The 27,297-nt window shown below is 34.4% G+C and overlaps 1 protein-coding gene and 2 pseudogenes across 3 annotated transcripts; 1 reads left to right on the top strand and 2 right to left on the bottom strand.

Moving 5' to 3' along the window:
- Positions 1-253: 253 nt before the first annotated feature.
- On the bottom strand, positions 254-760 carry LOC143530186 (uncharacterized). The gene has a single exon (XM_077025799.1). It carries the CDS (start codon positions 758-760, stop codon positions 254-256), a length of 507 nt encoding a protein of 168 aa, XP_076881914.1.
- Positions 761-8,828: 8,068 nt separating this feature from the next.
- LOC143530140 (uncharacterized) lies at positions 8,829-12,201 on the top strand (annotated as a pseudogene). The gene is made up of 4 exons (XR_013134797.1): positions 8,829-8,897; positions 10,764-10,858; positions 10,953-11,212; positions 11,305-12,201. The product of XR_013134797.1 is annotated as an uncharacterized LOC143530140 (transcript).
- A 5,658-nt stretch (positions 12,202-17,859) lies between these two features.
- On the bottom strand, positions 17,860-20,275 carry LOC143530139 (uncharacterized; annotated as a pseudogene). The gene is made up of 3 exons (XR_013134796.1): positions 20,217-20,275; positions 20,000-20,075; positions 17,860-18,920 (listed from the first exon to the last, which is right to left on the bottom strand). The product of XR_013134796.1 is annotated as an uncharacterized LOC143530139 (transcript).
- Between the last annotated feature and the right edge of the window lie 7,022 nt (positions 20,276-27,297).

Genomic DNA, 27,297 nt, shown 5'->3' with positions numbered 1-27,297 from the left:
ACAACCATGCGCTCTTAAGTCTTAACCTCCTATCCAGTAACGAAGCTTATTCGGAAAACTTTATATATATATACACACACGCTTATACAGTGATAAACAAGCCTTGTATTGTATAATAACATAGAAGTTATTGAACATCAGTTTAAGTTTCATGAATCATTTTAGATATAATACTTAAAATCTAAACCTAACTTTCATATTGCTAATCATGTATCACTAAACAAAATACTATCTACTTAGTTCTACTATATGACTATATCCAATTTAGTATCTTGTATCTCACACAGATAGGCTCCTCCATAATAGTATCCAATACCGGCTTTCGAGACCGGCAAACCGCCAACCTATAACTAAACTCCGGCACATCAACAGCCAACCTCGGCTGCTCGACTACATTCAGTTCACCACCACCACCGCCATCGGTTGTTAATATTCGTTTACGCGTGTTACTACCCGCCATCCAAAAAACAGCCATATCCGCGGGAGTAACCATCGAGTTCACTCTCCTCATAGGAAACATAACATAAACATTTCCCACCTCCAAATCCTCGTCCGCAAAAAGAGGCGAAAAACAACGGTTAATGGTCAACGTCCGTGCGTTGACCAAGAAAAACCCCGGACACTCTAGCATGATCTCCGCCACCTTCGTAGGCTCCCGAACTACACGGATTTCACCCGAGGGTAACACAACTCTAGCAGGCTTATTACTTTTCGCGATCGAAATAACGATGAAACTACATGATGATGCATAGTTACCCATATTTTTTTTGTTATCAATGGTTTAGTAACTTAGTTGTGTGTTACTTGTGAGTTGTAACTTGTTAAGTGTTGGTATAAATGTATAATGGTATGAACAAGTAGACATATAAATATGTTGTTATTGTGTGCATAATTATACGCGTGAAAGAAAAGTATAGGAAAGTGGAATATAATTTGACATTGTAAAAGTTGTGGTTTGACAAGTATGCGTGTGGGCCTATTTTGTAACAAAATAATATCTGATGAATATTAATAATAGTTGGTCAAAGTTTATTTTGGGAGAGTGAAAGGCTGCCTCAGTCCTCAACCACTTTCTATTTTAATACCTATGCAATTTTTACTGTGAACTTTTATAGAAAACGCTAACAAACCAAAAAACACTCACGGGCTGTCTCCACAAGCCGGAGGGCAGCCCCTAAAACCGAAGGATTACATAAAGTCAAATTTACACAAATTCAACCAATTTAAGGAACTATGTTTAAACCTATACTTAAACCAAAGGAAGCCTTTAGCCTTAATATCTCCTATAATCTCTTTCACGTTAACAACTTTCCCTTCAAACATTTTTTCGTTTCTCGCCTTCCAAATTCTCCAACACGCGATAATGATAATCCCATGTAACACCTCCTTTTTAATAGTAACAACATTAATACCTATGGAATGATTATAAGTTTATATATATATATATATATATATATATTAAGTTTATAACTTATACTATATAGTAATAGTATACATATATTGGTTAATAGTTAATATATATTAACTAGCTTTTATCTCCCGTATTATATGGGTTGTTTTACGTTATTTGTTTTGATATTTATATATTTTTTTGAATTTAATTTTATTTATTGTAAATGAGTTAATAATATACTTAGGGTTTGATAATGAAAGAGTTTAACAAACAAATGAGAGATGTTATAACCCGGTTTATAATCTATATGGGTTTGTTGAGACCCATGGCCTGCTTATTATTATTTTTTACTATAAAATTTTTTCTTAATTATAAATAATAATATTTTTTTATGAAAACATATATTAATTTTTAGTATAAATATGTTTTATAATATTTGCATATCAAATATTAGGTGAGATTAATTTTATTACAACTTATTTAAGGGTCATCTGGGTTCAGTGATACTTATACCCGTGAATTCGAGTCAAATTTATTATAAGCCTCCATTTACAAATTAAGTAATTTGGTGGCTTGAGAGGATATAAAGAATAATCAGAAAGTTTTTAAAGGTTTCGTTTATATATATTTAAGATGTAGATTAAAATCCTTATAATATGACTTTGCCATATTTACTTAACTTTTTTTTATTCTGATACAGAAACAACTAACGTTTTGTATGTTGTTCGTTTGAAAATGTCATGTTATTTAACTATTTGGTATTATTACAAAGTTAAAAGTGGTTGTGTTAATTATTTATATAATAATATTTTTCTATTAGGTTGTGCTAAGGTGGTACAATTCTTATGAACATAACAAACTCTTATATTATGTATTCATGATAGGTGCATGATCTGTCTAAAATGTTAAAACTTAAATAATTTAGTTCTTGGTGACATATAACATAACAAATGTACTTGACAATTAATAAAAATATCTTAAATGATCCATCAAAAGCACAAAATTAAAACTTATTAACCTTTCAAACTTGCTACTTCAAGGATGAACTACTAACAAGACGAACAATAAACCTAACATCTTTTAAAAAAACTGTGTTTTTCAAGAACTCGTTTTTCTTTCCCTCACTCGCACATGAATATGTCGTTGGTTGAGGTGATTTTATGATGTCGGACTCTTAAGATCAACCAGTTTTTACTTTTTGATATAAACTTATTTTGTCAAGCAATAACTTGACAAACGTAATATATGACGTGGCGTATTGACATAGTTATTGTATAAGAATAACAAATAATGTGACAAACGACCAAGACCGTATCTTAAGTTGAAGTGGGATAATAGGAAGTTGACATGGACTACCTCTTCTTCTATGACTAGGTTGTCTTTGACTTTGACAAAACTTGTCACTTTAGTGAAGATCCATATTTAATGTTCCCACTTAAGTCGTTAGTTTTCACAAGACGTGGTTCAACACCAAACACTCTTTTAATGGTGATGTCATATATACCAATATAATGGGGGATAGTGATAGCAATAGGCAAATTGAATTTTAATAATTTTGTATTTTTGCTGTTTGTAAATAATTATTCCATTTTGTTGGAACTCCGTTAAAAAAACTTAACACTGTTAAGGTTTATCTGAATTTCAAACTGATGTCTTTAGGCTAAGTCGATTGATTTGGAACTTACCTCGAAACGTTGCTTCAAACAAAGAAGCGATTATACAATTCGGGTGTTTAAATTCCAATTAATCAAGCCGATCGTTGTTTGTATATTTTCATTGTATTTAAAAAAACATATCCATTTTAGATAGATTTGTATTTTCTTTGTTTTTTCATGTAATTAATAGTAGTTAGTAGCACGGTTTCACACATATACGTCAAGCAAAATGTTAATGTATCCCCATTCATGGGTCAAACTGTTAAAACCCAACGAGTTAACCCTACCCAAGCAGGCCCAAGATTGGTAGGTCCATGTCATAGCTAGCCCATTAAGGTTTAGCTCATTTCCCTTCCTATAAATAAGAAGCTTCTCTTTCCAACACAAGAATGTTAATCTTCATTTTCTAATAATTTACTCTCTCCTGTGCCTTACACACTTTATGCATGAAGAGCTCATGATAACCAAAATATTTGTCTTCCAAGACTAAAGGTTTTTGACACGAGTGGACATCCTTAGGTGATTGAGAATGTCATCCGTGTTGTTGTAGACACACCGAGATTGGAATCTTTAACACTTTCAAACTGTGGTGTAAGTTAGTCTATCCACTTTTCTGTTTTTAAGTTGTTTTTTCAACCAAAATCTAAATCTTTTTTTTTTCAGGTCCCGGCTCCTGAATTTCTAGTAAATTCGTTTGATAAACTTAAGCATGTCAACTTTGTGGATAATGTTAGTGGCGGTTTACCAACAGTCAGTCTTTCGGTTTTTAGATAGTGTTTCGGTTTTTAGATAGTGCTCCCTCTTTGGAGCATCTTTCCTGTCACAACTTTCCTGAACTTAGGGGCCTAGACGTTTGACCAATAGTTGGTACCTGTTTTACAAGTATATCAGAGTTTAAGGTTCTAAAGCGGAAGTTTAAATTAAAATATTAATATGTTCCAAAAAACGGGAATTAAACACCCGTTAGTTTGTTACAAAAGAGTTGAAGTTATAAACCATAATTTACAATATTTTAATATTAAAACTTCATGAGCCATCAGATCGTTTAACGGCTAGATCCAACTCCAAACGTCTAATCTTGATTACCTGTAAAACAGTTTATAAAATACGTCAGCAACACATGCTGGTGAACATGTTGACGCTAAAACATTTATGAAAACCTTTAATTCATACTCGAAACAATCAGCGGCCCTATAGAACGGAGTACCAATTATATCAAATTAGTCCAGCCCTCATAGCCCTATAGACTGGCTCAATGTGCGGAATTGATGGCGGGCCTTGGATCTGAGCCAATATTTAATATGTACCTTAAGTTCAAAACTGATATCTTGATACCTGATTCTTTATTGCACCACATTGTGGAACTAAGTGTGGAAACAACTAGTAATGGGATTCCTGCTAGCTTATTTAGCTGTGGAACTTTAACTAAGCTAAAGCTACGGTTTAAAACTTTCATCATGGATTCGTGGGAGGACGTTACTTGGAACCGAAGTATTTGCCTCCCAAGTTTGAAAAAATTTGATACGAGTGGGCATAATGAGGTTATAGAGAATGTCTTTCGTATCGTTGAAGACTCACCGGGGTTGGAGTCTTTAACCATATCAAACTGTGCTGTAAGTTTTTTACTTTTCAGTTTAATGTTTTTTAAGAAACAAAAATCTCAAAAATATTTTGTTTTTTTCCTTTTGTAGGAGGCTGCTGAACTTTTAGCGAGATCGTTTGGTAAACTCAAACATCTTAAGTTTGTGGACAATGTTACTGGTGGTTTAACTACTATATTTCGGTTTTTAGACAGTACCCCCTGTTTCTGTCAATTGAAACGGTACGTATGCTCTTTTTTTGGAAATTATTGAATTATTAATCATTTAATACGGCTAACTATGTTTTAACAACAGATTCTAGCATTTTTGTGGCCCGAAAATGCAACACCATCCCCATTGTGCATTAAAGATAGTCTAAAAACTATCAGCATCACACATATTCGTCCAAGGTACTACAATGAGATGAAGTTTGTGCGATATATTTTGCTTTGCACGACAAGTATGCAGAGACCGAGTTAGTGGGCCCGCTAATTGTTCAGAATATTCGTGAGCTGGTCGGAAGATTTCGTGGAAAAAACTGTGTTGTTGGTTTAAATGTTAATGGGGATGTCTCCATATTGTGAATTGGTCGGAGGAAGTCGTGGAAAAATACTTTTTGAACTCCAATTCCAATTCGATTTGAATACGAACCCTTGTAACCCCAGTTTCATTTCCACTCAATCAAATCGTCACTCTCGATGATCAATCGTGCGCTCTGTTGAAACCCTAATTCCGTATTATCACCACCGATCAATTATGATTTTCACGTTCTCATGTAACAAAACTCTTAACGAAATTGACGATTATTTGTTTGAAACCCTAATTTCAAATTTCAGTTTGTTTATGAAACTTGTTCAGAAATTGTTTGAAGTGTTTGAGACAAACGAAAACCCTAATTTAAAATTCGACTTGCTTATGAAATTTGAAAACCCTAATTTCAAGCTCTAACTTGTTTATGAAATATGTTTAGAAATTAAAGTTTATTTCACACTCCAACTTAATTATAAAATTTGTACTGTTATAAATTTTGAGTTCAAAAGATGTTCATAGTTTATTTGTCGTTGCTTCTGTGTGTGTTGTGTGTGCATATATTATTATTATATATGCGTGTGTGTGATATATATATATATGGGTTATAACACCATTACACCCTAAAAATAAAAACATACCCTTTACTGACTGGTGACACATGGCACAAATCGCCTATTTTGTAGCCCTCCACTACACATAGCCTTATCAAACTACTTTTAAATCTCTCTCTCTCTCTCTCTCTATATGTGTGTGTGTGTGTGATTAGCATCATATTTTAAATCTCTCTCCCTTTATATATATATATGTATATGTGATTAAGTTTTTTTGTTTAAATCTTTTTATATGCTGACTGATATGATTTTACTTTTTTGTTTTCCCGAAGAATTAGAAAAGGGGTGATGATATTCGTACACCATCTCTCAAAACTCACACAACCTAAATACGATTGTATAGGAGTAATATGATCATATGGAACCCCACATGATAAAAGTACACTGAGCGTGCAGGCGTACGGAGGTTGACTAGAAGTCATACTATTGTATGACTCCCATGTAGCGTATGAAAAAAGTAAACAAAAATCAGAATTGATTGAGCCATGTGAGTTTAGCTGTTTCGATTTGTGATAGTATATGGATATGGGTGCTAAAGGAAATATGATATAATATTCCATACATACTTACCCTCGTTTTACGCAATATTCCGGACGTGATATAATATTCAGTGTATTATTTGACACGCCACAATATTTGATCTGCACTTAAGTTCAAAACTGATATCTTGATACCTGATTCTTTATGGCACCACATTGTGGAACTAACTGTGGAAACAACTAATAATGGGATTCATCTTCCTGCTAGCTTCTTTGGCTGTAAGACATTAACTAAGCTAAAGCTGCGGTTTAAAACTTCCATCATGGATTCGTGGGAGGACGTTACTTGGAACCGAAGTATTTGCCTCCCAAGTTTGAAAGATATTTATACGCGTGGGCATAATGAGGTTATTGAGAATGTCTTTCGTATCGTTGAAGACTCACTGAGAATGTCTTTTGTTTTTTTCTTTTGTAGGAGGCTATTTGGTAAACTCAAAATCTTAAGTTTGTGGACAATGTTAATGGTGGTTTAACTACTATCTTTCGTTTTTTAGACAGTACCCCATGTTTGAAGCACCTGTCAGTTGAAACAGTACGTATGCTGTTTTTTTGGAAATTATTGAATTATTAATCATTTAATACGGCTAACTATGTTTAACAACAGGTTCTACCATTTTCGTGGCCCGAAATTGCAGCTTCAACCCCATTGTGCATTAAAGATAGTGTAAAAAACTATCAGCATCACATATGGTGGTCCAAGGTACTACAATGAGATGAAGTTTGTGCGACATCTTTTGCTTCACGCGACAAGTATGCAGCATTTGGATATTTTGTGCACCGAGTTAATGGGCCCGCTAATTATTTAGAATCTTCGTGAGCTAGTCGGAAGAATTCGTGGAAAAAACCGGGTTGTTGGTTTAATTGTTAATGGGGATGTGTCCATATTGTGAATTCGGGGGATTTTCATTGAGGTTTAAATACTGAAGTTTTGTTTCTTTTTTTTTTGATATAAATACCGTAATTTGTTTTTTTGCTGTTGGATGGTATACTGTAATTTGTTTTTGTGCTGTTGGATGGTATTCTTCAGTCTGTATTTGGATATAAATACTGCTTTTTAGCACTTAGCTAATAATAGTTGAATAGTTATACATCTCCATACTTCATGAAAAGTTATAATATATTTATATTTTCTTCTTTAAAATAAAGATCATTTTTTACTTTAATGTTCCATATTTAGAAACTATAAGAACCCTTTTACACCCTAAAACCATATAACTCCATTCCCAAAGTGACTGTTGCTTTATCTTAAACACTGTTTTTGGAATCCATATCCCCTTAAATACAATGAAGTAACGTATATAAAAAACAATCTTTTTACATATTTTTGATACGATTAAAAACCTCTTTTGCAAATTCCTTAATAACTCGTCAGTTTTGATTTGTCATCAAAAAGTGACGGAGCCGACAGGTTTGGGTCAAACTTTGCCCAGGGCAACGGGATTTGACCATGTGGCTCTTTATGATTGGATGTTAAAACCCGTCGGCACGATTACAAATGTGTCGGAGCTATGGTTTTTGCTAGGGACGAAATGGGAATATTTGAAAACCGAGGGATATTATGGAAAATTAACCATTTAAGTCCGCGGAACCCATACTCTGTTCCCAACTCAACTTATTTTCGGCCATATTTTTTATTGTATTGTTTTTCTCTCTCAACATAAGCAGCTTTTTTTTTTTTTTATGAAAACCCCATTATGTTCCCATGAAAGTAATTGGAGTGATGATGGAATATTTTCTTCTATTAAGTTAATTGATATTTAATATTATATTTAATTGCATACGATTTGTGGGTAAACTTTTCAAATGGATTATTATCTATTTTTCTATATAAAAAAAGGGTAATAATTAAGATGATGTCTAAGACCAAATTTGCCCAGGTAATAATTAAGATGATGTCTAAGAAACAAAGGAACCAAAACATCACAATAGAATAAGAAGAAACACAAAATTACAACATATGTTGGTGGTTTGATCTGGCACCAAGCCAAAACATGGGTCCTCCTTTATTCTCTTCACGATTAAAATCCAGAGCACGATTAAAATCCAGAGAAAACATTTATGATTAAAAATCATATCGCTTCTACATTTCCAAACACCCAGATATAACAAATTAGAATATTAAAAAAAAGGCGATGCATCGGCAAATTCGGCCAGTATCATTTTGATTCGTAATGACACTACGAATCATGACTTTAATCCTGAGTTCGAACCTGACAGGGGCGAGAGTTTACGTATTCCATCCGGTGCCACGATTAAAAAATATTTTTTTTGGTAAGGTACGACGGTCGAGGAGTCGACATTTGGACATAACCTCAAACATGTTAGGTTTACACATGAGATCCTCCCCTGTTAAAAAAAAGTTGTAAACACCAAGAACAATATTAACATTCGTATAACTTATGGCAATTATTTTTTTTAAAACGACATTCATTCGGTTGGTAAAACTCGCTTGTTACGTTTGCGAGTCGACACAAATTCTGTTTGCATTAGTTAACATTCCATGATGGTACTGGAAATATTTCAATTACACAGCTAACTGAACAAGACCTAGGGTTTCAATGGCGGTTCTATTTAACAAGTTTCAACAGGTAGTTCGTTCTTTAATCTTGTTAATTTCACATTTGATCTGTAACGGCGTACTGTATTCGTTAATTTCCGTGAAAAATTAAGGTTTTTGAGCTCAATAGTTAAATTCAGAGTATAATTTGCTGATTTGTTGCTTATAAACTGTTGTAATGTTAATTAAGTTGCAATTAGGTTTGAGTTTTGTTGTGAAGTAGGTTTTTGTTGGATCATATCATTTTGTTATACGAGAGCTCGAGCTTGAGCTCGGCTCGTTTCAAGATCTTTTTCTAAAGCTTGAGCTTGGCTCGGCTCGTTTATTATTCATTAATTAATTTATATACAGTTTTTTATTTTTATATATTTTGAGTAAACCTGTAAACGAGAATAAGCTCAGCTCGAGCTTGTGTGCAGTACCTTAAACGAGGCAAAGCTCGGATCGTGATCGGTTGTGTAGTGTGAAATTAATACATATAATTAACATCCAAAGTATATTTTGCCGATTGTATACTTATAAGCTGTTGTAATGTTATTTATATGTTTGAATTGTTGACTGATTTGTTATTAGGTTTGTGATTTTTGTGAATTGTGTGTTTTGTTGGATCTGGACTGAGTTTAGTTAAGCTGTTTCAGGGGTGCACATGAGCCTATCCCGAGCTTGACGAGGTTCATTTTGATTTTCGAGAGCTCGAGCTGGGCTCATGAGTCGTTTTTTCAAGCTCGGGCTCAGCTCGTTTATTATTTATTAATAATTAATTTACGTACATTTTTAGTATTTTTGTATATTTTGAGAGAACTTTAAACGAGGGTAAGCTCGGCTCGAGCTCGTGTGCAGTTCTTATTGTATTTGTCAATTTCCGTTAGAATAGGGTTTCTGAGCTCAATTGTCAAATTCACAGTTAATTTGCTATTGTTTGGTTATTAACTGTTGGGATGTTAATTTATGTATGAATTGTTAACTGATTTGCAATTAGGTTTGACTTTTGAGATGTTTGTGAATTAGGTGTTTTGTTGGATCTGGATTGAACTAAGTTGTTTTAGCTGTGAAAATGATTGTGAATGTGCAGTTAGGTTACTTTGGACTAGAGATTATGATATGAATTTGAACTTGTAGAGGAAAAAATGGTCACATAAATAGGATTTTGCAACATGTACCGTGAAACTAGGGGTGCAAACGAGACCAAAGTTGCCTCATTTTGATTTACAAGAGTTCGAGCTCGACTCGTGGGTCGTTTTTTCAAGCTTGGCTCGTTTTGTTAGTTATTTTATATACAGTTTTTTTTTATTTTTATATATTTTGAGAAAACCTTAAATGAGACTAAGCTTGGCTTGAGCTCGGTTGTGGAGTGTGAAATTAATACATAGAAGTCCAAAAGAGCTTAAATGTAAAAATACACAAGGCTCAAGCTCGGGCTCGATAACTAAGCGGACTTTATTCAAGGCTCAGGGTCAGCTTGTGCCCAATAAAGCTCGACTCGTTTCGAGCCTTTTGTCGATCTGATCTAGAGTAGCGCGTGAGTGGCTCGGCTCATTTGCACCCCTAACCATGATCAGAATGATTGTCTGCTAGCTTGAATATTAAGAAAATTCACATTTCATTTAACACAAGCACATACTTTGTGATATTGGCAAGGTGTTGAGTTTGTTTCTATTTTATGCTTAAAGGTAGAATAAGAATCATGAATAGCGTCATGGTTTAAAAAGTGTGCCTTGAGGCGATCTAAAACCGCCTTAGGGCCCTTGTACATGTGGGTTAAAGTTAGGGTGTGTAGGAGGTTGATCTGTAAAAATGACCAAAATGATGAAGTGATTATGAATGGTTGTACATAAGCCTTATTGGTTGTACATATAGCATGTCATTTAGTGTTAATCTGCTGCAACTTTTTTTGTAGTTTGTGTCAACACTTGCCAAAAGCCCGACATTTGCAAAAGATCCAAGACGCCTTCAATTTGAAACAGACATAAATCGGCTCTTTCTATATACGAGGTTATGTTATTTAAAAGTCATACATAATATACATGATTCTTTTATTATAATGTGTGTGATGCAAGATATTGATTTTTAAATATGATGTTTGCAGCTATAACCGTGTGGGGAAAGATGCTGAAGAAACCGATATAGAGGAGATCATAAACATGGCAAGTAAATCTGACTTGGCAGATCAAGAAAAACAGGTTCAAGAAAACATTCATTCTCAAATTACAAACTTTTGCACATTTATGGATAATATTCTTCTTCCTGAAACAAAATCCCATGATGAAACATCTCAAAAACACCCCACTCGCTGGAGCGGCCTTAGTCTTGCAGTTGGTCAAAACGCCCCACCGAGCACGAAACTTGGTAATTTTTTACTTAAGCTTTCAGCTTTAAATATTATAACTATAATAAGCCGTTCTGTTACAATTTTATTAATGATGATATTTTCAGCACAGATATCCCCGAGACAAAACCGTTGACTTTTGCAGAGTCAAGTCAAAGGTTAAAAGATCTAATGGGCTACACCCTTGAGCTCAAACAGTCTCAAATTCCCCATGAACAAGCGGGTCGAGGTTTATTCGTAGATGGTGAAGCGGATGTCGGCTTGGTGATAGCACTCTACCCAGGTGTCATATACTCTCCTGCATATTACCGTTATATCCCTGGATACCCGAGAGTCGATGCACAAAACCCTTATCTTATAACTCGTTACGATGGGACCGTAATTAACGGTCAACCTTGGGGTACGGGTGGTGAAACCAGGGAACCTTTGTCTAGTGTTTATCGGTCCAACCCGAGTGAACCCCCTTCTGAGACGGGGTCTGATCGGGTGTGGAAGATGTTAAGTAAACCATTAGAAGGGTCACGTTTAGGGTTCAACGGTGAGGTTTTGGAGAGAAGAAATCCGTTAGCCCTTATGATTTGCAAACCACCCTACTAAGGGTATGGAACCTAATGTTATGGTTTGCCCTTATGATTTTCCTTTGAGTGAAAAGGGTATGAGAGCTTATATACCAAATGTCGTATTCGGGGGTGTAGAGGAAGTGAAAATGAAAAGATTTGGGAGTTTTTGGTTTAAGTCACGGGGCGAGTCAAACGATGGTCAACTGACGGGTCCGGTTATGAAAGGTCTTGCACTTGTTGCCACTAGGTTGATATCTAATGAAGAAGTTTATTTGAATTATAGATTAAGTAATTCAAAGAGAAGACCTTATTGGTATACTCCTGTTGATGAGGAAGAAGATAGAAGAAGATGGAGCTAAACAAAACAAAGGATTTCTATTTTTATTATTTTTTTAATGTTTGTTTTATTGTTTAATAATAAGAACTAGAATGAGCAGTTTTGGATATTTAGAAACAAAATATTATAATTGTTGTTATGATGTGGCTTATTCACTTTCTAAGACAAGTGATTTTTGACTTGGTTATGTTTTTCTATTGTTTTATTTACATTTTAGAATTGATTATCCAATGTGTTGTAACATGCATCAATCTAAAAAAGAAAATTGTAATTAAATTGTAAATAGCCAATAGATTATCTAAATCTCATTTTCTATTAAAAATGGTTATTTTCAACGAGTGTAAAAATATAAAAAAAATGTTAACAAAGCGTGGTTCTTGTGACTAAGTGTACCAACCACTTTACCTTGCGTGATTTGCTGCATGTGACCGGGTGTACCAACCACCTCACATGTTGCATGTGACGGGGTGTACCAACCACCCCACTTTGTGTGACTTGATACATGTGATCAAGTGTACCAACCACTCAACCTTGTGTGACTTTACAACGCAATCTGGCCTGTTTGACCAACCTCTTTGATTCTTGCAAAAACAAATATGGTATGCGTTTATAGTTGTCTAAATAGTAAAATATTTTCGACCGAAAATGTTATCGAGCATAATATGCCAGAAATTCTAGGCTTATGTTCATTCCTATATCTCATATGTCTCGCTTTATAAATAAACTGTTCATTTATTTTTTAGACAATCTAGGATTACTTATCTAAACTTGTAATATGACGCCTAGCCGCACAACATTTGTAATAAGCAATCGTAGTTGAGCCGTTGTATTTGTTAACTCAACGGATACATGGTGTAAGTGCATTGGCAAGAGGAAGTTGTCAGTTCAAATGAGTCGTCTGCTCAACTACGATTGCTTATTAAAAAGATGAGGGGGTTAATTAGTATATTATGAAACGATGGAGGGTTAATGTGTAATATTGTATAAATTTTTTTGTGTTTGAATTAGACAGACCGAACGAACACGAAGAAGGCATGTTATTTTTTTAAAAAATTTGTTTATAATATATTAATAAGAGGTATATGTGCGTTAACGAATGTATTTTTTGATTTATTTCCAGTACCATCATGAATGTAACTAATGCAAACCGAATTTGTGTCGACTCGCAAACGTAACAAGCGAGTTTTACCAACCAACTGAATGTCGTTTTAAAAAAAAATAATTGTCATAAGTTATACGAGTGTTAATATTGTTCTTGGTGTTTACTATTTTTTTTTTTAACGGGAGAGGATCTCATGTGTAAACCTAACATGTTTGAGGTTATGTCCAAGGTCGACTCCTCGACCGTCGTACCTTACCAAAAAAATACATTTTTTAATCGTGGCACCGGATGGAATACGTAAACCCGCGCCCTTGTCAGGTTCGAACTCAGGATTAAAGTCATAATTCGTAGTGTCATACGAATCAAAATGATACTGGCCGAATTTGTCGTTGCATCGCCTTTTTTTAATATTCTAATTTGTTATATTTGGGTGTTTGGAGATGTAGAAGCGATATGATTTTTAATCATAAGTGTTTTCTCTGGGTTTTAATCGTGGAGAGAATAAAGGAGGACCCAAGTTTTGGCTTGGTGCTAGATCGAACCACCAACATATGCTGTAATTTTGTGTTTCTTCTTATTCTATTGTGATGTTTCGGTTCCTCTGTTTAGCTTGTTAGTGGGCTAAACTTTGGGTCTTATTTATAATATGTGGTCGTTCAAAAAAAATCTACTGTTGTTAAAAATAAAACAAAAAACACAACTCATGAAGGAGACAAGAAACTTAAATTGTAGAATGCCTCTCAAGACACAAAACACTCTTTTGTAGTTAAGCTTATGCAACTTTTTTGTGAAAGTGCGGCAAGCCCGGATGCATAATGTATCAAAGCATGTCATTTGCACATCATGCATATTGGGCAAATTTGGTCTTAGAATTTCATCTTAATTATTACCTTTTTTTTATATAGAAAAATAGATAATAATCCATTTGAAAAGTTTACCCACAAATCGTATGCAATGAAATATAATATTAAATATCAATTAACTTAATACGAGAAAATATTACATCATCATGGGAACATAATGGTGTTTTCATCCAACGAGAAAAAAAAACTTATATTATGAGAGAAAAACAGTAAAATAAAAAAAAGGGCCGTAAATAAGTCGAGTTGGGAACATAGTATGGGTTTTGTGTGGGTGGGGTGGGGGGTGGGGGGTTTACAACACAAATGGTTAATTTCTCATAATGTCCCTCGGTTTTCAAAGATTCCCATTTCGTCCCTAGCAAAAACCATAGCTCCGAACATTTGTATTTGTGCCGACGGGTTTTAACATCCAATCATAAAGAGCCACATGGTCAAATCCCGTTGTCCTGGGAAAAGTTTGACCCAAACCTGTCGGCTCCGTCACTTTTTGATGACAAAACAAAACTGACGAATTATTAAGGAATTTGCAAAAGAGGTTCTTAATCGTATCGAAAATATGTAAAAAGATTTTTTTTTATATCTTACTTCAGTGTATATAAGGGGAAGTGGATTCCAAAAACCAACAGTGTTTAAGATAAACCGGCACAAAACAGTATACCATCCAACAGCACAAAAACAAATTGCAGTATTTATATCCAAAAAAAAAGAAACAAAACTTCAGTATTTAAACCTCAATGAACCCTCCCCATTAACATTTAAACGAACACAGTTTTTTCCGCGACTTCTTCCGACCAGCTCACGAAGATTCTGAACAATTAGCAGGCCCACTAACTCGGTGCATAAAATAATCCAAATTCTGCATACTTGTCGCGCGAAGCAAAAGATGTCGCACAAACTTCATCTCATTTTAGTTCCTTGGACCACCATATGTGATGCTGATAGTGTTTAATCTCTCTTTGATGCACACAGGTGTTGGTGCTTCATATGCACGCCAAAAAATGGTAGCACATGTTGTTAAAACATAGTTAGTCGTATTAAATGATTAATAACTCAATAATTTAAAAAAAAAAACAGCATACGTTTCAATTGAAAGGTGCTCCAAATAGGGGGTACAGTCTAAAAACCGAAATATAGTAGTTAAACCACCAGTAACATCGTCCGCAAACTTAAGATGTTTGAGTTTACCGAACGATCTCGCTAAAAGTTCAGTAGCCTCCTACAAAAGAAAAAGCAAAAGATTTTTGAGATTTTTGTTTAAAAAAACATTAAACTTAAAAGTAAAAAACTTACAACACGGTTTGATATGGTTAAATACTCCAACCCCGGTGAGTCTTCAACGACACGAAAGACATTCTCAATAACCTCATTATGTCCACTCGTATCAAAATCTTTCAGACTTGGGAGGCAAATACTTCGGTTCCAAGTAGCGCCCACGAATCCATGATGAAAGTTTTAAACCGCAGCTTTAGCTTAGTTAATGTACCACAACAAAAGAAGCTAGCCAAAAGATAAATCTCATTACTAGCTGTTTCCACACTTAGTTCCACAATGTGGTGCTATAAAGAATCACGTATCAAGATATCAGTTTTGAACTTAAGGTGCAGATCAAAAATTGGCTCAGATCTAAGGCCCACCATCAATTCCGCACATTGAATGTCAAAAGTTATTTCTTCATCAGATGCTTCATCATTAAGACTATAGCTCCGAAGCACCTTCCAAGAATCCTTCCAATTCGATGACAGAAAGCTAGACCTCATTGCTAGCTTTGTAGATACATGCGATAATATCCGGTACTGCAGGTCTAACGGTAACCTTCTAATTAAATCCTGCTTTTCTACTTCTTCTGAAAAACAAAAAAAGTAATTTCATATCAGTCAGCATATAAAAAGATTTAAACAAAAAAACTTAATCACATATACATATATATAGAGGGAGAGAGATTTAAAATACGATGCTAATCACATATATAGAGGGCAAATTTTACTCACACACCATCTATGCCTATCAACTATGCTTAAGTACACACCATTCAGCATACGCTTAGTATGCTGAAAAAACTTTTTCAGACAGCATACGCTTAGTACACACCATTCACCCAAACCTATGCATTATGCATGCTAGTTCGGGTCCTTTTTCGAGGTGGTAGGAATGAGATGGTGTTTCTACTCATAGGCGACGTTTAGTAAGAGCCAGGGGTGGCCCTGACCCTCATGTTTTTTTTTGCGCAACGGTGTAAATTTACCCGTTTTTCACCCAAAAAACTTTATACGTGGTGTAAATCTGCTTTTTTACGATTGAAGGTGTTGCGGCACCTACCATGCCTTTTAATATATGTATTAATGTATAGTGATGTTCTGGTTTCTTTAACTATGGTTAGGGATGAGGATTTCGTATCAAGTATGAGAATCATCCTGATATATTTGGTACAATATTCGGAACAAACATTTTCAGAAATTTGTTATTGGTATAAACTTTTTCAGAAATTTGTTATTGGTACAAACTTTTTCAGAAATTTGTTATTGGTACAAACATTTTCAGAAATTTGATTGGTGCAAGCTATTCCAGAAACATTTTGCAACGAGTACATGTATCGTCTTGTTAGTTTCGGCATGATATTCGATACCCATAAAAGATATGTGATTGACCGACTAGTTGATTGGACACCATTAAATACTACACGAGAAATTTTGTTATCATTAGACAAAAGCTTTGAAACCGTACAGTATTCAAAAATTTTCTTAATTTTTTTTTGTCATATATAATCCAAAATTTCCAAAACTCAAAATGATTATTTTATTACTTTTTTAACGACAAATTTCATTAAAATCAGCATGGTTAGCAAGGAGTTAGACACCTTCCAAAAAAAAAAAAACCAAAGGCTATGAATGCATCCAAAGAAAAACCCAAAGATTTAAAACACTTCACCAATTTAGAAATTAAAAGTTAGAATTTCTTTTAATCGTCTTTTAAATACACCAACACGTTATCGTATTGATATATGATTATCTTACTATTACAACTTCAAACAACACAATCACATCTAAACACCATATCATGTAAACATGTAGAGGTGCCCACCTGAATGAACCGAAGCACAATATCTTAAACCCAATCCATTATTATTCGTTTCACCACAAGTAGCTCGCGCATTATTTTTATTAAGTACGTATGCATGGCCAAGGTGGTAGTAATAAAGATCAAATAGTCTTTTTGAACTCATCATGTCCAGACCAATATAAAATGCGTGTCAAATGTTAATAATACGTCCCTTATAGACGGATTGTCCTTCCTAAGGTTTGTCCCGCCATCCCAAATGACACGGAGTGACTTTAGTATCATTTGTATTATGGTTACGAAGTCTCACACCAACTAACATTGTCTATTCTAGGAGAAAAAAAACAAACTTTAAAATAAAACTACTTTTAAAAAAGTTAACACGTAATATTTGTATTACACTTTACGCTCCTCCTCTTGACTAACAATGTAATATCCATTGAACAATTCCACTTAGGCCACACATAATGGTTATTCTCGTTTAAGGGACATTTTATGCCACACAACCATCACTTTTTTTAGTAAAAAACATATGTAATGGATAATGTCTTTTCAATAAATACCACCTAAAAATACATACAGACTTTATAGTGAAATCGCCCACGCCCTTATAATCCCTTAGGATATTGTAGGAGCCTTATCCACCCAAATATTCCCTTATAACACCGCATTACACATGACCTTATATAGGCAATATTAATGACACACCACAATCATATAAACTAATACATAAATGTAACATTTGTGACACTACAAACACAAGAACATCAACCATTATTAAACAAGTCATTTCAACATGGTTAACAAAGACACAACAAGAACAACCTCCACTACATCACATCATTACTTCTTTTACCATACTTAAAAGCCTAAATCTTTTCCACTTTTGCCCCTCACATAATAGCACAACTGCTTGTGTTCTCATCACTCATCATGTTCACATCACCACTTGTGCCACCCGTGTAGTAGTAGCCGTCGTTAGGGTGCTTAGCGTAGTAGTAGCCGTCGTTAGAGTGGTCATAGTAAGGGTAACGTTCAGGGTCGTAGTTGTAGTTGTAGTAGTAGTAGCCAGTGGTTGGTGGCATTATAGGAGGCCTTTGATACATTGATTGCCGGTTTTGAAGGTTCATCATTAATGACGGGGCGACAACCGAGTGGTTGTTGTACTCTTGCTGGTGGTTGAATCCTAATGCATTCATGTTCATCATCATATGTTGACCACCCGAAGCCGGTTCAAACCCCCCAAGATTACCACCAGCACCAGCACCAACACCAACACCGACACCAAGACTATTCATTATGGAGGCCAAGTCACTCAAATTTTTACCCTCATTTAAATTCTCAAAATTACCTTTTTGCCCTCGGGGGTTTTGATTTTTTTCGCATTTGCATTGTTGGGTTGACTTTTATTTTTTGAATTTTTTGGTACATTACCCGAACCTGTACCTGTACCCGCACCCGCTTCTTGTTGTTTCTGCTTCAAAATGCCTAACTGGCTCGCTTTCCCTCGAACAAACCACAAATCCTCATCATCTTCAAGCGAATCGTCACCGGTGGTTAAAGGTTGAATCTTTTCCGGTTTTTTCAAAGATTCAAGGCCTTTGATGAAGTTTTCTTTTTGGGTTGTGTTTTTCTTGTCATCTTTTTTAAAATTTCCTTTCTGATTTTGCTGACTTTGACTTTGACTTTGGTTTGACCAAATTTCAGCATGTTTACCAGCTTTCACAAGCTTCTTTAACAAAACTGCAGGGTCTACACTTCCTAAAACTGTAACCTTTTGTTGCTCTGCATCTATGCTCACTTGATACACACCTATAAAATATTATTATTATTCACAATTAGTGCTATAGTAACTTGTAGTCATTGTGTATCAAATAATCAAAACATGTATATTATATGATATGTTGAGTAGGCCCACAAAAGAACTGACCGTTTAGTGAACTGTCTGTTAACCGTTCGGCGGGAAGTTTGTTTATGTTCGTTCATTTAATAAACGACTGAACATAAACAAATAGTTTGTGTTCATTTAATAAAACGAACGAACATAAACACATGTTTCGTTCGCTCATTTAAGTCCGTGAAGGTTCGTTTATTTATGTTGGTTTATGTTCATTTTAGGATAAAACTTTCGACGAATCATCTAATTAATGTTTTATATTTGTTCGTTTGGGTTCGTTTACATTTGCTCATATATGTTCGTTTATCTTTGTTCAGTTATCTTCATGTATGTTCGAGAACAATTCGTTTAGATTTTAAATGAACGAACATAAATGAACGCTAACATGTTCATTTTTTAAACGAATGAGCATGAACACGTATATTTCTCGATAAATGAATGAATGCGAACACGAGCACGCCTTTGCTGGTGTTCGTTCGGTTCGTTTACATGCCTGTTGAGCATCAAAACAAATCAGCTCCACAAGAAAAGAAAATCAGATTTGTATCTTTTCTTCTAGAGCTCACATATGACATATCCAAAGCAAAACTAGAAATATGACTTGTACATCATGCATTGAAAGATGTACAACATTGTACCTATTAGAGGATTTAGCCTTTTAGCAACATTATCTATGAAAAGTGACTTGACAAAAGCATTACATCACAAGAACACCACATTTTGCATAAATTTTAAATCTTTATCAAAATCCCATTTCACTTTATACTTGAAATAGCAGAATATATTATAATTAACTTAATTTTCAGAGCTAAAAATCTTATATCCATAAGAAATTTGTTACCATAATTTGTACTCTATGTATATAATATTGTACATTTCTTTGGTTTTAATATCTTCACAAGAAAACCACATTTTGCATAAATTTATAAAATTTATCAAAACCCAAGTTAGATTTTTGCTAGATTTAACACAATCTTAATAAAAAAAAACTGACCTTCAATTCTCTGAAGAATTTTCTTGACTTTGTGCTTACAACCATCACAGTGCAGGTTTACTCTCAAAGTACAAGTCTGCAGATAAAAGTACAAAAATAAATAAATAAACAAACAAATAAATACAAAGAATGAAGAACAATAAATCAAGAATGTGAAGAATATTAAAGGAAAATATGTAAAAAAAAAAAGTTTTAAAAGAATTAAAAGTTAATGAACTTGGATCTTAAGAAGCTTAAAGTCTTCATCTTTAGCCATTTCTTGAGTGGTGTTTTGGAATTCCAGAGGAGCAAAAAGAAGGAAACAAGACAGAATAATATGTAATGTAGCACTCTGACTGAACACAAGGGTAAAATGGGTAATTCACTAAAAAAGATACATTTTTTATTACTGTATTTCTGACTAGTTTTACAAGTTTTATGGAAAAACATAATTCAAGTTTTCTTGGAAGTGAAAGATTAAAAAAAAATTAACTTTGTTGTGTATTTTTTAATTGTTAAAAGTGTTCTTTTCTGTGTTTCTTGAGCTATGAACTACTCAAAAGTACTTTAAAAGAATCAAAAAGGAAGACACTTGTGGTTATTTTGGTTAATTACATGTTCCCAAGTTATTATTCTTTATTTGAAACACTTAAGAGTAAATTTTTTTTTTGTGTATTTATTTATTTATTTTAACGGCCAACTAATAAAAACCGGCTACCCATGGTAATCCAATGACGAAAGGCGACCACGTCATATGCTCAGGCAGTCCAAGTCCACCATCTCCTGTTCCAAGGAAAATCCGCTACCCGAAGACCCATTACGATAAAATTTCAAATTTAAGAACTTGCAGCATCTATCTGAAATCTTCACTCCACATACACAGATGTCAGTTAAGTTAAAGTTTACTGATGAAAATTTAAAGATTTTAATATATCAAATTTAAACTAAGGAGCCTTTTCGTATAATTTTAACAAAATTTTAAACTTTAATATGCTAAAATTATGCTTAATTTACAAGGAATATAAGAAAGTATGGATTTTAATATACAAAGGTTAGAGATAATTTCTCATACATCTTTTAACAAATTTAAGAATGTTAATACACTATATTTAGACTATAATTAGGAGAAAATAAGGAAGTATGATGATTTTGAATAAGGGGTTAACAAGTTAAACTGCTCATGTGCTACTCGAGATTATTTTAAGGGGTGTTTGGGATTTCTTATTTTACCTTCTTATGACTTATTTAAGTCATAAGTTATAAGTTACAAAGTTGTAACTTATAATTTATACATTCAAAAAACCTAACTTTTTCAAACACCTTATAAATTATAACATATCAATTATAAGTTATAAGGTGATAATATAAGAAATCCCAAACACCCCCCCCCCCCCCTCAAAAAAAAAAGAACAAAAAAAAAAACTTTAGAAACATAACTTGAAATGAGTCAAACTCGAGCTCTTATAATTTAAACAGGTGGAGCTCAAGTATAGACAAGCTTGGACATGGCTCAACTAGACTTATTTACGCCCAATTTTTTATAGCATATATATTTTGTTTATGAAAAGCCTTTTTTGACATTATTTATTGTTCGAAAAGTAAAAAGGTTATGTGCAAGCCACGAAGGAAGTAGCCTTGCCCCTACCTATATGTTCCAGTGAAAATAATTGGAGTGATGATGTACTTTCTTATATTAAGTTAATTGATATTTAATATTATTTTTCATTGCATGATTTACTTGTGAAATTGAAAATTTACTTTTAAAATGAATTATTTATTATTCTTTTTTACACAAAATAATAATTTAGATGATTTTATGGTTTTAAGTTTAAATTTTATATTAGCAGAAACAAATATTTATTAGAAACTTGAGATATGTAAAAATTATTAATTATAATCAGCTTTTGTCATATTTGTGAGCTACAAATGTTGGCAAGCATCACTTCACCCGTTGGCTAATAAAAAGAATAAAGTCTTTCAGGGTAATATAATGATCTCGTGCTAGTGTATTTGGTAGGCGAGAAATAAGCCAGTATTCTTCAGCAAATGGATAGCGATATCAAAGTTGGTGGAGGACGTTAAATCTTTGTCTTTTCTTTGAATAAAAAATAGATCTTTATTTAAGGCTTTACATTGGAACGAAGTTGTGTAACATTTCCTTTTAATTATTTTTATTGTGGCTTCTAGCGACTTGCTAGTTTTGCCTTTTTAATGAAAGTTGTCGTTCGAAAAATAAAACTTATAATTAGCTCTTTCCAGTTGTCAAGTTTCGAACTATCTCGTGGTTTTGATTTTGAAAAAATAAACAAATTCAAGAAATGTAATGTGTTTAATTTAATTTCATTCAATTAAAGACTTTACGTCTATAATACAAAGTTAACACCAAAACAAATATTTCACCGATCAAAATGAATGTGGAATATTGATATTTCATGTGTAAACATTGATTAACTTGATCATCGATCAGTTGACACGATGCACCATTCGCCATACACAAATGAGTCAACGGTCCGTATATGTGGCCGGGATTCACTGAAACCCACAAATAAAAAGGTAACATGACCGGCCAACATTAAATTGTAAAGTATAATAAAAGAATAGGTGTTTGGGCGATTTGTCAATAACAATTCCATTTTGTTGGAACTTCATTAAAAAAACTTAACACTGTAAGGTTTATCCGGATTTCGAACTGATGTCTTTAGGCTAAGTCGATTGATGTAGAACTTACCTCGAAACGTTGCTCAAAACAAAGAAACATCTATTCAATTCGGGTGTTTAAATTACAATTAATCAAGCCGATCATTGTTTTTATATTTAAAAAAATATATCCATTTTAGATAGATTTGTTAGTTTCTGTCTTTTTCGTGTAATTATTAGTAGTTAGTAGCATGGTTTCACACATGTACGTCAAGCAAAATGTTAAGTATCCCTATTCATGGATACTGTCAAAGCCCATCGAGTTAACCCGGCCCAAACAGGCCCAAGATTGATAGGTCAATGTCTTAGCCAGCCTATTAGGGTTATAGCTCATTTCCTTTTCTATATATAAGAAGCTTCTCCTTAAATTTATGCACGGAGAGTTCATGATAACGGCTTTATGAACCAAAGATATCTCGTTCCTCTACACAATCAATATATTTCACCCTTAATCTTAGTCGGAGTAGTGGGCGAAGTTTGACGAGAACGTCCGGAAGTTTGAACGAGAACGTCCGGGGGCTCAAAATGTATCAAATCTACCTATATAATAAAAAAATGTATTTTCAACAACAATTTTTTCCTATTTTTCATCAAATCTTTTTTAATTTGACACATAGCATTTTGACATTTTTTTTATTTTTACATTTTCATTAAAATACTTTTTATCAAATCTTTTTAAATGACCATATGACATTTTGGCATTTTTTTTATTTTTTTCTTTTCATTAAAATACTTTACATAAACCTCTTTAAATTGTCACATGGTATTTTGGCATTTTTTTTTTTACTTTTTCCTTTTTATAAAAGTATTTTTCATCAAATCTCGTTAAATTGTCATATGATATTTTGACATTTTTTTATATTTTTTCCTTTTCATTAAAATGTTTTTAATCAAATCTCTTTAAATTGTCACATGACATTTTTTTTATTTTTCCTTTTCATTAAAATTAAAATTCAGTTCACATATAAAGGGTTATGTAAACAACCAGACTATGTTAAAAACAATTCTTTTTCAATCCTTCAGGCTTAAACCTAACAATTCTATGTAATCCTCAACCCTAATTCTATAATAATTATATCCTAATTTAAAGTACAAATGCGATTAGACTAACATATTCATTTAGCGATCGCCGTCTGCTTTTGCATTCGTCTTCTACATTGGAATTATAAGGTTTGTTTGATTTTTTTCTTTTTACATGTGTTTCAATCGATATTCATCAACATAGGTATCGATTTATCGAATGCAACACAAAATTAAAACATTCATAGGAGATTCGTTGTTAAAAACATGGGTTTCGATAAATTAATTATATCATTTTGGTTCTTTGATTAAATCCAATTTATGAAATGGGACTTCTCAAATTTTATCGCTTTGGTTTGAAATTAAAGAGTTCTTTTCAAATTTCTATATAACTTTGTACAACATGGCCTATGTAGTATATATATATAGTCTCCATGAAAGCTTACCAATAGAAAACTTTAAAGTACTGGATATATGAGATAAAAGAAAGAAGTGTTATGTGAAAGAAAGGGCAAGTACTAACAAATGATACGCATACACAAGGGAGACACCTTTCACTATACCTGAGCGGAAGAGCTCTTAAGTTTCGTTTTGCACCGACGACTGGAAAACTCATTCTAACAGTAATGATTTAGCATCCTTTGGCCCCTTTCACCTTCTTTGCTCAGGGAAAGCCTCTCAGTCCTCCCATAGAAGAGTAGGCGAGAATGGCACTTGTGCCCAGAAGTCATTCAAACTAAAACACCGTTCGCCAACTACTCTACTATTGATCACTCGTGAACCAAAAAATGTAAACATTCAGGAAAAGCCGATTGGCGGCATCAGCCTCTTCAGCGACAGCTTATGATGAAGCGAAACGAAAAAAGCGATTTTTCTTGTTATTGAGAGGAGATGAAATGGCTCGAGCTAAAGTGAGAGGTTATTATATACACTCGACTGAAAGGAGAGGGGTGAAGTGACAATGAAGTACGCTGGTTGGCTAGTGTTATGAAATAGAGAAGTAGAGCAAGTCCCACCTACCAGGTTAGCGGAGAGTGACTCACCTACCAGGTTACCTGTCCTTATGAAGGAAGGTGCGCATGAAAGTCTTTACGGAAGACCATCAAATTACTGATTAGGAAGCCATCTATTCTGCTAATACCGGTCCTATCCTCTCCTTTCTTTGATTCCCAGTGAGGGGTTTAAGTAGTCTAAACGCTCTTTCCAGCCTTTGGTTTGGCTAGGTACTACTAACTATCAGAAAGTTCGAAAAGAGGCATTCTTTTAAGAAAGAGATCCGAAATATTCATAGGTCATATCAAAGATTTTTTTGCAGCGAGTGATTCTCCTAAGAGAAAGAGGACTTACCTTACACGAGTAGAGGAAAGTACGATGCTAGGCATGGAAGAGCTTTTTGTATGCCTTCAGAGAGAAAAGCCTTCACAGCGGAGGAGAAAGCAAGATAGAAAGCTTCCTCCGAAGCTTTCTATCTGAGTAGTCACTACGGCCTACCCTATCGCTGAGTCTTTGGAAGCGGTTTCAATCCTTTATAGGTCGGAACTCTGGAACCTAAAGACTTTCTCAATCAGACAGGATAGATGGATTGAGCGCGCGTTGCCTTGATTTGAGGTGAACTCCTTTTCCTTTTCTTCCGGACCGGACCCTTCCATGCGAGAAGCTGGAAGTCGAGTTATTGATGAATGAGAATCTAATGTCTTATTAAATAGGAGCGATCTTTTCATCCAACTAGAAATATCGAGAAATATCGTAAGAGAAGAAAGCAACTTCACCGAAATGGCAGGTCTTTCTTTTTATTACTGATCTTATCAAGTAGTGCTTCGATAAGCCACCGCCCAATAGAGCTTAGCCATGCGTAGATCGAAATGGTCTCGCGAAGCCGGTCACCGGTAGGTCTAAGAACGGATTTCTTGATAAGCTGCAAACAATCCATTCCTTCAGTAGGGGGATACTTGTTCACATGCTTAACAAATCAAGTAGAATATTCGAACTTAAAGAAAAATGGGACTGTCATCCATCTAAGGAGAAAACGGAGGCGCCTAGATATTCTATGACCTTTGGTCTTGTCGCGAGCTGGAGTCGAACCAGCACCTCTGGGAGCAAAATACAGGCCCAGCGAACTACCTTTCACTGAATGAAGACCGAGGAAAGAACTTCAAATTTATTTATCGTATATAAAGAAAACTTGCTTTTTGGAGTGATCCTTCCCTCTAATCATAAGAAAAGAAAGGTTTTGCTTCGTCTTTGCTTGAGTAAAGAAAGCTTTCTACGGAGCCGGATAAAACAGTCAAATGAGAAAGCTTTAGTTCACGTCAGGCAATGGTTTGGTTTTGTTGATCTAATGGATGTCGAGAAAGGGTTAGTGTTCCGTGTGTGTAATAGTTGGATCTAGTGAGCGTACTGTCTGACCTAGTCCACTCAAGGCAAGCAAATTTTTTTGAAAAGCGCTAGAAATTGTGGTCCACAATACTACAAATCTGTTCTACACTAGATAGATTGCTCTGATTTTTTTTTACAATTCTCTTTTTTAAAGCAGATAGTTCACAGTGCTCATTCTATCGATACTGGGAAAAATCATCAATAAAATAAAAAATCATAAAGCAAAAAAAATGTTTACACTCAATTTTCATTACGAAGATGTATCACGTCAGGATCCGTTGCTCAAACCGAATCACGCCAACGTTATGGAAGTTCCTGGATCGTGTAAAATAAGAGTACTACCAAAGGCAGCACCTTCTGATTTCATAATAAAAAATGGAAAATTGGCTATGGAGATTCCGTGCGGGCAGAAATTAATACAGACACAAAGGGCTTTGACAGGAAAGTCGTTTCGATCAAATCCATTCTTGGGGTCAAATAAAGAAAAAAAAGGATATGTCAGTGACCCAGCACGGCAAAGCACTCTCCGAGGTCATGGAATGTCTCATTTTTTGGTAAAAATCTCCGCAGTAATGTCTCTGTTAGATTTTCCGGTCGAAATACGGGAAAAGTCCATTCAATTCTTGATGGAAATGGAGTTTTGCGAATTCTCCCCGGAACTGGAAGATCATTTCGAGATCTTCGAACATATTAGGGGGTTCCATGTAACTATTTTAACTTCGGCCAACACACAAGATGAGACTTTACCACCGTGGAGCGGCTTTTTTCAAAAAGATGAGGGGTAAAGTCAGTAAGATGTCGGAGAAACAAATGACTTCGATTAGACCAGACCGACCCAGAGAGGAACGCGCCCACGTGGGCACCACCAGATGTTGTAGATGAACCTACTAAAGACGAAATTGAGTATATCATAGCTGACCGCACCATGGGCTAGCCCCTACACCCACTGCACGAGTGGAATATTACTTAGTCAAGTAGAAAGGAACAAGGTCTTACGACACGGTCACTATATCTTTTCTTTTTTTTTATCTCTCCTCTATGGAAAGAAAGAGGGGATGATACGTGGCGTGGTATAACCTGATCTTTTAGTCAACGAGACGTACGTAAGTCGACATAGCTCCATGTATATGTTCTTTTGAGCTAGAACCAATCAAAAGAATGAAGTTAAATCTAGGGTAGGGCGACGAACATGGCGAAAGAGGACTGTCTATCCAAAGCCCTTCTCT

Source organism: Bidens hawaiensis, unplaced genomic scaffold, assembly GCF_021521415.1.
Source record: "Bidens hawaiensis isolate Kalapana, Puna unplaced genomic scaffold, B.hawaiensis_p1.1 tig00008858_1, whole genome shotgun sequence".
Lineage (NCBI taxonomy): Eukaryota > Viridiplantae > Streptophyta > Magnoliopsida > Asterales > Asteraceae > Bidens > Bidens hawaiensis.
Note: the sequence above shows the minus strand (reverse complement) of the source record. Positions and strands in the feature narration are given on the sequence as shown.

Bases quoted from the DNA above. Each gene is read 5' to 3' on its own strand.
- LOC143530186 (XM_077025799.1), bottom strand. From the start codon at position 760: ATGGGTAACTATGCATCATCATGTAGTTTCATCGTTATTTCGATCGCG.